The 13,932-nt window shown below is 36.4% G+C and overlaps 1 protein-coding gene across 8 annotated transcripts in view; it reads right to left on the bottom strand.

Annotated features, from left to right (window-relative positions):
• Positions 1–13,932, bottom strand: part of LOC5565208 (serine-rich adhesin for platelets) — a 306,053-nt gene that overhangs the window by 72,396 nt on the left and 219,725 nt on the right. For 6 of the 8 annotated variants that reach the window (XM_021849621.1, XM_021849626.1, XM_021849622.1 and 3 more), the window contains one exon: positions 2,224–2,590. In XM_021849621.1, coding sequence (XP_021705313.1) covers positions 2,224–2,590 — 367 coding nt within the window. Of the gene's footprint in view, positions 1–2,223; positions 2,591–12,363; positions 13,887–13,932 lie in introns of those variants that run through there. The other 2 variants (XM_021849629.1, XM_021849625.1) reach the window with 2 other exon arrangements.

Below are 13,932 nucleotides of genomic sequence, written 5' to 3'. Positions count from 1 at the left end.
ATCGTAAAATGTTTCATTTTAACAACCGTGCGTCTCTTAATTTCGATGACATGCATGTGCTGTATGAAAAAAAATCTTATTATTATATAAATATTTGAATTTTTGAACAAATTATTGTAAAAATATCATAATTTTTAACATAACTTTACTCAAAGAGTTGCAAGTTTTTGCAAAAACTTATCAATGTTCCAAAATACGCTATATTTCATCTACCAAATGTCAAAGTTTGCCAGATGTATATTTTGATATATTTGAGATATCTTAATTCAAAATAACCATCTCTTCATATAAATAGAATGGACTTATTATTAATTTTATCATTATTCTACAAGATTTTTGACACATTGCGTCAGTTAGGATTTGTTAATCAAATACTTTTATTTTGATACTAGTGATTTGTAAATTGTGATTTATGTCAGAAAGAACTGTCTCGACGCGGTCATAACAGGATGTAAAAAATGAATAATAGCAGGCCATAGCGAATTTCTAATTAGACAGTTGCTGGAGATGACGAGCCACACAACAATATGAAAATATCTAGATACTGTAACACCTGACTAATAAAAAGTATTTGATTAATAAAACTTGACTGACGCAATGTGTCAACAATCTTGTAGTACAATGATAAAATTAATAATAAGTCTATTCTATTTATATGAAAAAGGTAGTTATTTTGAATTCAGATATCTCAAATATATCAAAATATACATCCGGCAAACTTTGACATTTGGTAGATGAAATATAGCGTATTTGGGATCATTGATAAGTTTTTGCAAAAATTTGCAACTTTTTTTTAGTAAAGTTATGTTAAAAATTATCATATTTTTACAATAATTTGTTCAAAAATTCAAATATTTATATAAAAATAAGATTGTTTTTCATACAATATATGCATGCTATCGAAATTAAGCGACGCAAGATTGTTAAAATGAAACATTTTACGATTTTGACGTAAAAAGTAGAAAAAACGTAAAATTTAAGTGATTTACACATTTTTTACCATAATTTTGTTATTTGAAGTCCTAGAACTTTGGTGTCTTCGACAACTTGTCGTATTTTTACACGTTCTAAAACATTGCCGAAGACGCGAAAGCTCTAGGATGCAAAACAAAAAAGGTTGCATCGCAGCGCCACCTATGCGGCGAAATTTCCAGCTTACTTTTATCATCAAATTGAAGAACAAACAAATTCGAGATAAGTCTCCTTTGACACCAACCCGAAAAAATGCACTCCTAAAGCGCTAGAGGTTTTGTCTGGCTAAATTCTGCTCCTGGCCCAGTGTGCACTGGAAGGATAGGATGTTTTCAAAGTTTCATTTGTCCACTGACCGATTGGTACCGTTGAACTGAGGATATTTGCCGAAGACATCAATACTCTATCTTTCCTAGCTTTAGATTTACAATCCAAATTGCTCCGCGTGTACTCAGTACACCATGCGACCGCTGGTGTAACTTTTTTTTTGAGCGACTGACGAAAGGTTAAGCGCACTCTGCAATAAACCTTTGTGGTTTTCCTCGGAAGAAACTCTGTCAAAATCTTTGGAAAATCGCCTAGAGTAACTACTGAATTGGTTGAAGGATTAATTCTCGTTCAAACAATTTTCGCATTTTTATGGGCCATACTGTTATTTTGAAGTAATGTAAGCAGAAAATGGTAATCTTTATCATTGAAGATGTATGTATTTGGTAAAGATTCAAAAATGGATAGAAAAAATTACTTTGTGTAACATACCATTTTTCCAATAGATACACTTTTTTGGAGCATTTTTTTTTGTTTTTTGAAAATCAATGTAAATTTTGTTCACAGCCACACAAAATCACATAGTGTGCAAGATTTTGTTTTTAATGCTGGATAAACCTTTTTGAGGATGTACAAGTATTGCATATATTGCATATGTTCTTTTTATTAATTTGGTGTCATAATGAAGATGTTAAAAAAAAAAGATTTGAAAACGACCAACTGTGCTTGAAGGATTTCGAAATTTTCGCAAGGAAAGAAAAATTTGCATTAAGTTGGCGATAAATAAAATAAAAAATTAAAAAATAAAAAATTCCCACCAAGCGAATCATTTCTTACTTTTTGTCCATTTTACCTTCTGTCTTTTGACCTTTTGTCCCTAAACCCTCGGGAAGAGATGACATATCAAAAAGAGACTTATTGCTTGGAAGGGGCGCATTACCCCATGTTACCCTAACACAATTTTCATACTACAACGACACTCACCTATCCACCAGACGGCCTTCGCTGAGGCTCCTTTGGTAATCGGACATCTCCTTGTCTAGGTCATCGGCGTCCCGAAGGCGGTAAGTTTCCCGTTTGTAGAATCCGGCTCCTACGCCACCGCTCCCACCGCCACCACCACCACCCGAGTCGGCCCGAATTGTGATCGGCACCCCGAGGCCAGTTCGGGGCAGTGTGGCATCCGTGGTCGAGCAACCCGACGTTGCAAAGTGAATATGGGTTTGACTCTTGGCCAGCAACTGACGAGGTGTGGCATCGGCTGACGAAACGGTGCGACGTCGGAAAATTCGCCTCAAGTTACGCAGTGGATGAAATCGCTTACGGCGTGTGGTACCGGTATCACCGGCTGCTGCAAAGAAAGAAAAGATAATGGATAGTGTTTAAGATTTTGCAGGGAAGCACAATTGTTGATTGATATGATAATTATAATTTCAGTTCAATTATAATCGCGCGATTGCAATGAGACGGTGGTTAAAAGTTACGGTATGAAAATTTGGTACATCAGATTAAAGTCAAGTTACATAAGTTCTCGCATAATTTGTGATCTCGCCCTAAAAGCCATTGGTAACCGAGTATGTAGCTTGTTGTTACCGTGCAAACGAATGGATTTACGCGTTATTCAACAATGCTACGATGAAGAGAATATCCTCCTCTATCGCCCAATGGTGATAGTTTTCTTCCTGGGCCATTCATTTTCTTAGAAACAAGGAGCTACACACTTGGTTACCAATGGCTTTTAGGGCGAGATCACAGGTTATGCGAGAGTTGAACGTCTTACGACAATGTAACCAGTCTCTTTAGTACACTTGGTAATCAATTCGACTTACACACAGAATGCATAAATACGAAAGGTGATCAACGTGATAGTCAACTTCAAGTTTTAGAGAATTTCCAACTCAAAACGCAAGTAGATGTATGCTAATCGCATTATAATGAGAAACTTTCCACTCGGCTGGTTAGCCGTAAACCACGATTCAAAATTAATTAAAACAAGTACCGTTTTGTATCAAATCCTTTAGAAATGCGTGAATTATTTGAATTGATAGTTTCTGCCTATGTAACTCAAAGAATTCCTGTCGTAATATCTGGTAGAATGATTTGTATTTGAAAATTCTACAATAATTCAATAGAAATACATACAAAATCTTTTGAAATACCTAGATGGAATTACTGCAAGAATCATTGCAAAAAATTATGGTGTGAATTCTAAATGTTCATGAGATTCCTGCTCAACTACTCCGTAGGTATTTCAGAATTTGTTTTGAATTATTTTCATGACAATTCTTTAAAAATCTTTAGGAAGTATAGAATTGAACCTGTACGTTATAGATGAAACAAACGCTGTTCTATGAACGCTGCAAAAGTTATTAACTGAGAGCTTTATTTGCCGAATGACAAAATCTCCATTTGAATACAGTGTAGTAAGCACAAATATACTCTTTTCCCTGGAAAGTTGAGTATTCTCATTGCGAAAAGATACTGCTATGTTTATTTAAGTACCTCCGTGCTTGAATTTACGGAGTGGTTCATTCTCATAGAGAAATTACAGGTTGTGATTTCAAAGCAAACTTGATCTACAATTTTGAAGAAAGTTTTAAGGAACATCGTGAAAGATAAACTCAATGAATTTGCGGAGAAACTCATTGACGTTTTTAAAACATTTCAGAAGAAATCTATCAAGAAATTCCTTTAAAATGGTTTGGAAAAATAGGGGTATCTTCAAACGAATTCCTGATATAATACTTGACAAGGGGTCATGCACAAATTACGTCACGCTCCAAGGGTGGGGAGGGGGTCAAGCCAAGCATGACAAGCCTTACAAAAAATTTGAAGGACTCATACAAAAAACGTGACAAAGGGGGGGGGGGGGGGTTGGTCAAAAAAGTCGAAATTTAGCGTGACGTAATTTGTGTACCATCCCCAACACCTTCAACAAAAATCTTGAAGGAATGCCTAGGGAAATGAACATCAATCTTTAGCTCTCTTCACTAATTTATGGAAGTATCCTTAGACAAATTTCAGTTGAATTCTTGAAGATATATTTAACAAAAACCTTAAAGTAGACCTTATGGAAATGAAGAAATTCTTGAAGAAATAACGTGAAGAAAAAATAACCACCTGGCGTTTTGCCACGATGAATCCTTAATTGAATAATAAAAGAAAAACTCCACATTTTTATCACTTCTAGCGTAGCCAAGAAGCTCTCAGCTTTCTATCCACGAAATACCATATATGGTCATTGGAGCAAAGAGCAAACGTGCAAGGAACTCCATGCCAATCTTATCTGGTTCCTCATAAACAACCAGCGATTCACGGCACTTATATCAACTGTGTGCAGAACAATTTGCTTTCCGTTATCACACAATCCACTTATTGAACCAATATTTCCCAGGAATCAAATGCCGTTTTATAATATGGAGATAATCTCGATTGGCTATGATGATATAATGTTAATAGTTAGCTCGTAACATTTTTCTATATAGATACACTCCAAAACAAAACCTGTTGAAATTGAGAAAGCTCGTCGTTCATTCTTGATTCAAAAGTATGCAGTAGCAAACTGCTGTAAACAATGTCACTGTTGATTGTTTTCAAATCACTTTTAGATGTGCGAACTCAACTGCTCCCACAAAACATCTGACATCATAAGAATATGACATCATATGTCAAACAAAATTAAATATCGATTGCAAGTTAAACGATTATGTGAGCGAGTCTGAGAACGATACATACCCGAACAAAAATTTAATTTTTCGGGTAAAAATAATGAGGTAGAATACTTAAGAAAATCGTTTTAGATTTGCCAGTAACATAAACGCATGTGTTGATCATATATTGTGTTGTAGACCTAATTTTGACATTTTGTGGGTATACTGCGTACACTTACACAATTATATTTCCACTTCTACTCGGGTAGTCAGTCCACGGAGCCATATCCATCCAATTACGCACTCCAATAGCTGTAGGCACTTATAACCAAACCGCATCGCATTAACAAATAAACATCTCGTGGATGGTGGGGGTCTTCCTCAGCCTAGTGGTAACGCCAGAGACTACAAAGGAAAGTCATGCAGAAGGTGTCTGGGTTCGATTTCAGTCGCTCCAAGATCTTTTCGTAATGGGAATTTCTTTGACTTCCCTGGGCCGAGGGTATCATCGTATTGTTTGGCAAAGAAAGCTCGCAGTTACTAGCAATGGAAGTGCTAAGTGCTCAGCTTAATGAGAAACATACTTTGTCCAAGTGAGGACGTAACGTCAAGAAAAAGATGGTGTGATCAGAAGCTGAGAATCATCTTTTCAAACGAGTCATCAGTAGTTCTATTGCTTGCTCTCGTAAAATGCTGATCCGTTTCGAATTAGCAGTCACATATTGGACGCGTGGGTGGTTGATTTGTCATACTAACCGTCTCAGGAGTGATACTGGGTGGACTGTGAAGGTGATCAACTTTGTAAGACTGACCAAATGGAAAACACTACTAAACAGTCTGTGGCACTCAAAATAGCGATTATCGCTCCATGAATCGAACCACAGACAATTAGAGTTTATAATTTTGGCAAACATCAGACAGTTTTCCAACTTTCCATGTCATAAAACGTTTTAATGCACGGCTTTCAATGATGGGGTTCACGCCCGAGAAACTCTTTTTTTTTGCAGAAAGACATTGAAATTTGATCAACCTTTAAACGTGCAGCAGCCAATGGCGGATTAATTATACTTTGAAACAATTTCGCACTGAGTGAGCTCCAGCGGCCCAGCAAACAAGTGGTGATCTAATAACACACAGCGAGGTGCAATCAAGCCGATGCCAGCGGGTTGGGCTGGCCGGGTGCGAAAGGTGAGAAATTGTTCAGCTCCACCTAGCACGAATTTGTTTTCCTTCATAATTACATTTATTGAAGTTTACTCACACTAGATTACTGGGTTTACAGTTGTTAGGCTACCATTGCATTGATCTGAAACGCGATGAGTGCAAGGGTGGAGGGCGGCTGTCAACTGGGAGTAAAATTGAAAAGCCGCCAACCTAAGTCCAGAACCAATTTTAAGGCTTAACGCGGAGAAGTAAAAATCATTCCTCGCAAAATTACAGGTAATCAATGCGCTTGAAAGAAATTGTTAGCCAGCAGTTATTTGCTACGTGATACTGCAGTTCGCTGTTGGCAATTTAATCAGAAAATTCTGCTAAATTCCCAAAATAGATGTTTGCGAGAAAATTAATTACGCCTTCACCATTGTTTGGTCGTTATTTTGTATGGTTGTTTACATTTTAGAACCACCGACACGTTGGGATAGCAATAAAGAGCCGCCAGTACCACCCTTGGATGAGTGCCGGTGAGTGCGTTTGGAGCGTTTGCTGGAAAAATTGCTTAAGTCCATTTAAAATAACAAAAAGTCAGAAGCTACTTTTCGATAAACCGTAGTTAATAAGATCTTGGCTCAAAATATGCAACTGAAGATGAAATCACTTTAACAAAAAAAAAAAACTATTCTAAAGTTTTTCTTCTTTTTGCTGACAAGATCCAAAGATGATTACAAACATTTGACAACATTCTCCATTCGATGGTATTTTTGATTTGATTGCTCTAAATTTGTTGATAACAAAAGTCTTCTCATGGATAACAAAAATAATTCATAATGAAAAACTTGTTATAACTATACTAAGCGGTAGTTTTTCCCCTATGTTTGGGTAGCTCTTAAAATAATGACTACATTCTACACTACTCGCAGCACTAATCAAGTGATCTATTTTATGATCAGTTACTTGTATGTATTTTTTTAGACAAAATGGATGGCTGAAGATGCCATGATGTATATACAAGAAACGGTGATAGGCGTGTGATGTAAGTTTATGATTGTGGATCTGAAGGTTGCGGTTTCGAATCCAGTTTCAATGATTTTTTTTTTGTTTTTCATATTTTGGTGTCTGAAGGCGAATTTCTTATGGCAGAGCCTTGGAGCATCGGGTATATGGGGTAGCTAAGCGGAATCAACATGTACATCGTAATGTTCTGAATGGCTTCAACGAGAAAATAAACTTCTCCCACGACCACCTGGAATTGAACATGGGATCTTCCGTTTGTTAGACCAGTGCATACTCGACGACGGAAGGGGAGAAGTGACATAACCAATATAAAAAGCGTTTTATATTGTAATATTCATTCCAGTCCTCTGACATGACCACCATCCATTTGCTGCGTGACCATTTGCTGCTCGAATTTTCAAGTCCAATATGCTCGATTTTAATAGACGGGTTCGCCCGTCTACTTATAGTAGGTGATTCTTACCATCGATAGGAGGATTTAGCACCTAATACGCTAGGAGAGAAAACCGTCATTCGATTTGTTTTGGGTGTAGGATTGCGGTGTTAGGTCTTGGATACCAGTGTGGACCCTGGAATTTCAGTATGGGTACTGTATTTCCGGTGTGGATCCTTGTTTTTAAGTGTGGGAATTTGGTTAACAGTGGGGATTTTGAGTGTGGATTCTTAGATGCCAGTGTGGATCCTGGATTTCTAGTGAGGATTGTGGTATTCCAGTGGCATTCCAGTAGGAATGGTTAAATGAAAATCCTAGGATTCATGTGATAATCCTGTATGTGCTTGTGTATGTTGCGTACACATCGCATGTCACAATTCAGCATAATTTTGTGGTGTACTTTTCATAATTTTCAAACAACCTTGATTTGTTATTTATACAGTTTCGTTTTTGGCACGGTTCGATTTTGGTACGGTTCAGTATTTATATTAACATATTATTACCGTTACATTATTTTAGTCAGAATATCTTTCATTTTTTAAAAAGGTAAAAAACGCACACAAAATATATTTTATACCAGTGAATCTATAAAATTGAGCAATGATAAATGCACCTCAAAGAAACTAGCAATGAAAACCTAAACTTTATTCCTATAAAAATTGTAAATAATCGATAAAATAAAATTCTTAAAACGTCAATTGATAAATTAATAAAAGCAATAAAAAATAAAAAGTAACAATGAAAACTATTGAAAAAAAAACTGGAAACTATTTAGAATACTTTAACTACTATTAACTCTTCCTAACTCTATATTAAAAGGACTTCGAGTTAGGGAGGTATCGAGATACAGATCACATATTTTTCAAATTTTGAAATTTGTCTAAACTTTACAAGTTACATTCAAAAAAGTTCCCAGACAACCAAAATGTACGTATAACGAAATCACCTGGAGGCTTTGCATGTGCAAAATTTCACTGATAAGATGACGCTAAAAGGCCTTCTACGTACAAAAGTGATCTACGTACATTATGTGATGAATAATAGCATACAATACGAGAGTATAAATTTTCTACCGAACTAAACTAACCTGTGAGCTTATGCGACTTAACGTATGATAACAAATGTTGATTTGACTTACTTTATACGATTGTACGGGACGACACAAAATGTACAAAAGAACTCAGAAAAAAAGGCGTTCTATGCGAGAAAACTCATCAATCTGACGATTTAATCCACCGTGTTTTGCGGGTTTGATGTAATTAGTATGAATTAACGACTTATTATGTGAACTTTTAAGCGACTTTTGGTTGTCTGGGTAAATTACTATTTCCGGTTTTATGAAATTTGACAATGAATCCATTATCGGAAGATATGGAAGAAGATTTTCATCATGGACATTGTTATCATTCTTAAGTCCAGTACAGTCCATTTTTGTAAGTATCCATTTATATTTGTGATGAGCAAAGTTTAGTTTTGTTTATATTTGCGATGGACGAGTTTAGTTTGGTGAGTATATGACATTTTTTGTTATATTTTTCTTGCATAATTGCGATAATTCTCAAGAAGGGAAATCTTCCATGTAATTATTAGTACTTATAATGCAAATGATTAACTTGAAGACAACAATCTAAAGTCAAGTCAAAAATTCATGTTGTAATAGGTTACATTATCTTCAACAGTAGTATTCTGATAGTGTGACGCCAATAAAAGCGTTACATTTCCACTTCGAATCTGCTTATCAATTGAATGTGATGAAAACAGTTGCTTTGCCTCTTCTCTCAACAAATTTCGATGATTTTCAAACAATTTTGATCAGCCACATATGCCGACAGCACCTTGAAAATATTTGAAATTCTTCGAGTTTGAAAAGTAAACTTTGATTTCAAAGTCAATTTAACAGCCAAGCTCCAATTTAACATATCAGAGTATTCAGCATTTAGCGTGGCGTGCATTTTTTATGAAAATATTTACATCTACAATTCCAATAACTATTAGAACAGCAAGCATCTACAAAACAGCATATTATTGAAAGAAGGTTCCTTTCTTACAGTCATTAGATTGATCTTATAAATATAAAGAATAGCCTATGATTCAAAGAAGGGAAAATGTATGATGGAAGTATTAAGAGCAATAGTGACATATATTTTCGAATAAGTTTGTCTCGAAAGAACAGTTTGGTTATTTAAGAAAAAAAATCTGATTAAAACAGTAGCAGCACTAACTCCAACAATTGTGTCGACAGTATAACTATAAAGAACAGCCTTTAATTTAAAGAAGGGATAATCTCTGATGAAAAATTTGCCAATGTGTACAACCAAACTCAAAATATGAGCAGCAGTTACAGCGTGGTTCATATTCTTGGCATTATGCCCCAACCCAAGCTCTTAGCTTAGTGTTCTAACCTCCTCAAATGTTTGCTATGCCAAAATGGCCATTTTGCATTCCTATTTGTGCACGATACCTGAGCACGTTTATACTTCATGGCCTAGGATACTCGATCGACTTGAAACCGAACCTTCAGAATGGCTTTGCTCTATGGCCACAGAAGTTACCACAAAGCTAATGAAGCCAATTTCCAGCATTTTCGTGCTAATCATTTAATCAAGTTTTGTCCTAGAAATTGACCTCAAAGAATTCACAACTATGGGACGATTGCAAGGCAATAGTATTTCAAAGGACACACTTTTGATCTTTAAAGCCCTCCTAAATTACCAAAAAAAAGTCAATTCACTTTTCACATAATTTTTTTTTTTTTTTATTTTGGGAATTAAGCCTAATGTTCATTATGCCAAACATCCATTATGCCATTAGTGGTATAATCAAAATGTCCAAATGTTAATTGTAATATTCCCAAAAATAGCAGTTATTCGAAAAACTAAGTGGAAATGTAAAATTTTGGTGACATATTTTGCACGATCAGGCAAATTTAGCTAAATTTGAAGATAACACTGCGGAACACGTTTTTGTCTCCAGCACCAAAATACCGCTATTCACTTAATTTAGGGTTGCTGAATCCATTGCCGTTTTCATAAATTTCATAGCACGTCTAGTTTTTGAGATATTCACTGTTGAAAATGCAAAAAATGACTATTTCAGTCAACTTGCATGCAAGTTTGCCAGCTTGTAAGGTAATATATTGGCTTAATTTGCCACAGAATTCAAACTTTATGTGTATAACAATAATTATCATCAATGTTTGTATTAGTTTCGATACGGAAAAGTTATTTTTTGATGGTTTAGAGAATTGTTGTATTTTGCCATATAGAAGAAACGAAGAATTTTGTATGGAGACTGCAAGCATGTTGAAAAAATCGGTTTAAACGAAATTTAATCGCACAATTTCAATCAAATTATGTCTGAAATGAAAGTTTAAGTTCTCTATTGCAAGTTTGGTGGATTAGATTACAAAAAAGTATGATAAATTGTACTTTAAATTTCATGTAAACATTAATAAAACCAGTGTTTTATACAACTTTGGCGACCTGTTGCTAAAAATTGTGACGTGCTGGAACATTTCTGAGAATGGCACCAGATTCAACAACCCCAAATCTACTAGAGACACATATTTTGATCCTTGAGACACGCAAAAATGTGATTTTTGTTACGCTGTGTAATATGTGGATTTCAGGGAATTTGCAAATTTTCCCGTTAGTTTATACATGGGTCGAACTTTTGACCCACTATGGGTCAAAATTTTTTTCCAAGCATCTATGCAAAAACTAATACACCTCAAAATACCCTTACAATAGGGCTAGAAACGTCCTTACATAAAATATTGAAAAAGATTTTATTTTTATTTGGTTCCATGCATTGAAAGTTTGACCAAAATTACAATATTCAAGTCGAAAAACAACAAATAGCCATAACTTTTCCCAATTTCAATCGATTTTATTGATATTTGGAGTGAAAGTCTCTTATTAGAAAAGCATTCGAACCACCATGACATTTATGGGTTTTGTTTTGAATTGAGCTAAAAATCTTAAAAAGAAACTCTTGCTCCACTCGAACTTTTGCCGCACTTTACTCTATGCCTATCGTATTTATGCGTATCGTACTTATGCCTTACGTCGTGCACCAGTAAGGGGTGGGAGTTCCCGCTTACTATTGAAGTACAATTATAGCAGATCCCATATTATTGATCACTAATGGCGCCGGCCAAGTCCTTACAGTAAATTGGGAAGGGGAGGGAATGTTTGGGTGTACTGATTGTTGCTTCTAGATACCGAGATTTCCACTGCATGGCCACAATCACCACGGGAAGAGTGTTTATTAGTGAAGGAGGAATAGATCTGGAAGTCACATTTGGTCGGTGATGCGATCCATGGATAAGGAAGAAAAATACGACTTATTCTTAATGCTAGTTTTGCATTTTTGTCTTAAAAAGTTTTTGGTAGAAGATTTCCAAAATTCATCAACATCCATAATGTCGAACCATTCAAAAGATGCTTTTAGTAAAGGCAAAAAATAAAAAAAATAAACAAATGCGAAAATGGCAACTTTGGCAAGGCAAGCTCTCAGTTAATAACTGTGGAAGTGCTCATGAGAACACTAAGCTGAGTAGCAGGCTCTGTCCCAGTGAGGACGTTAATTGCCAAGAAGAAGAAGAAGAAGAAAAATTGTGATGTATTTGCGACTTTTCAGCAAAAAAAAAACATTTTATTTTTTGAATTTCTAATTAATTATTTATACTCAACTATTTCTTGTTTAGATTTATTTTATAGGTTGTTTTTGAATGAAATGATGATTATGGCATGATTATATTTTTCCCAATTGCTATTTTCTATCAGTTTCCCACTAGATAGTTATCATCAGACACATCTTTTCCTGCTTGTTGACAACCAGAAATCACCATCAAACATGACAACCTACCTGTTGAATGTGGTATCAATCAGCTTTAGTGGGGCTGCAATCAGCAAGTGTTGTACGCTATCGGCTATTTTGTTTCTCTCCTGAGGTCAATTACGTCAATTTAAGCCCTCCGAGGGCTACTTAACGCGGCGAATCACACGACAACCAAACCACAAGTAGAAAGCTTAGGTCGATTGTTTTCAATGGCTTTGATAGGCGCGGCGCTATGTCGTGGAACACTTCTTCCTTCACATACAGCAAACTTTTGAAGTTTTTTTTGCTTCTCTTTGCATTTGAACAATGGCTCCTGGTTGGGGTTCGTCGCTCATCAGACCATCTTTGGATGACGGATAAATCGTGGGATAACTTCTCACCCTAGCACCAGCACCGAGAGCATCTTTCACGCCGTTTTCTTCGGCGTCTCACACACTAGCCACGTGCAATTATTCGTGTTTTCCGATCTTTTCTTTCCTATGTCTACTTGTTGCCGAGGCCGAGACAAATCATCTCTGCCTATGGAACTGTGAGTAGGGTACTCTTTGAACTCTATGTCTCCTAAATCCGCCACCGTTGAAATTTTCACGCGAAAGTCGACTTCAAGTAACCTAGGGGGCTCTTTGTATTATTTTTCGCCCATTGTAATTACTTCACTCAAGGTTTTGTGCATCCAAAGTCGTGTTGTGTTTTTTTTTTTTTTGGGAAATTTTCACAGCATTGTATTGGCGGTGAAGGTATTTAGCAATAGTCGAGAGGAATTTTCTCTTACACTGATTGCGGATAGGTAAGCCGACATACTAACATAGTAGTGTATATCCGATAGATGAGCAAACTCTTATGAACGAACAGCTACGAAATATGCGGCGAGGTACTCCTGCTAATCAATTAGCAAACTTATTGCATCCAATTAACCTTCGCTTTTAGTTTAACCGACAGTCAACAAGCCATCACTTCAAGTACGTTTTCACCTAGCAGCACCTCTTCGGCAAAAATCAAACAAACCAGATAAAGGAAAACTTCATGCGCATAAAAAAGTATCACTGCGTGGTCTTTCCCGCTCACGTTTGAATCTTCACCTGCTGCTCAAGGTGGTAAAATTCACGCTTCAGCAACCTAAACAACCTAATTCAGTGCCTAATATTAATCATCTCACTTGCCTTGCTAGGCTGAAGAACGATAAAAATCCACCAAACGCACCAATCACTGTATCACCAAGGGCGTCCTTGGGGTCTCCAAATTCCACCCACAGCACTGACCAAGTTTCGTAATAGCACCAGAGAGGAAGTTCCCACTGATGATTTGAATGAGCTACCGCCCAAAACGGACACAGGCAGTCTTCAGCATACTCGCACCGGACAGGAGAGCTTTTCGCAATGTGAACTGAACCGCGACGAATAGCAACAAACATTAGTGCCACCGAGAGCGATTTGGAATCAAACTACGCCAGACTTACAACCAACCAACGACAGTGACGTCCGTTACACGCAACAAATCAATCAACAATGAGAGCCCCTTGCTGCGGTGCACAAAGCTGATGGTGGCGGCGTTCCGCATGTAGGTAATGGAGCACTCGCGCCTCGCTGAATACTGGCT

The sequence above is a fragment of the Aedes aegypti genome, chromosome 3, assembly GCF_002204515.2.
Source record: "Aedes aegypti strain LVP_AGWG chromosome 3, AaegL5.0 Primary Assembly, whole genome shotgun sequence".
In the NCBI taxonomy this organism is placed as follows: domain Eukaryota; kingdom Metazoa; phylum Arthropoda; class Insecta; order Diptera; family Culicidae; genus Aedes; species Aedes aegypti.
This window is presented reverse-complemented; position numbering and strand designations above follow the sequence as displayed.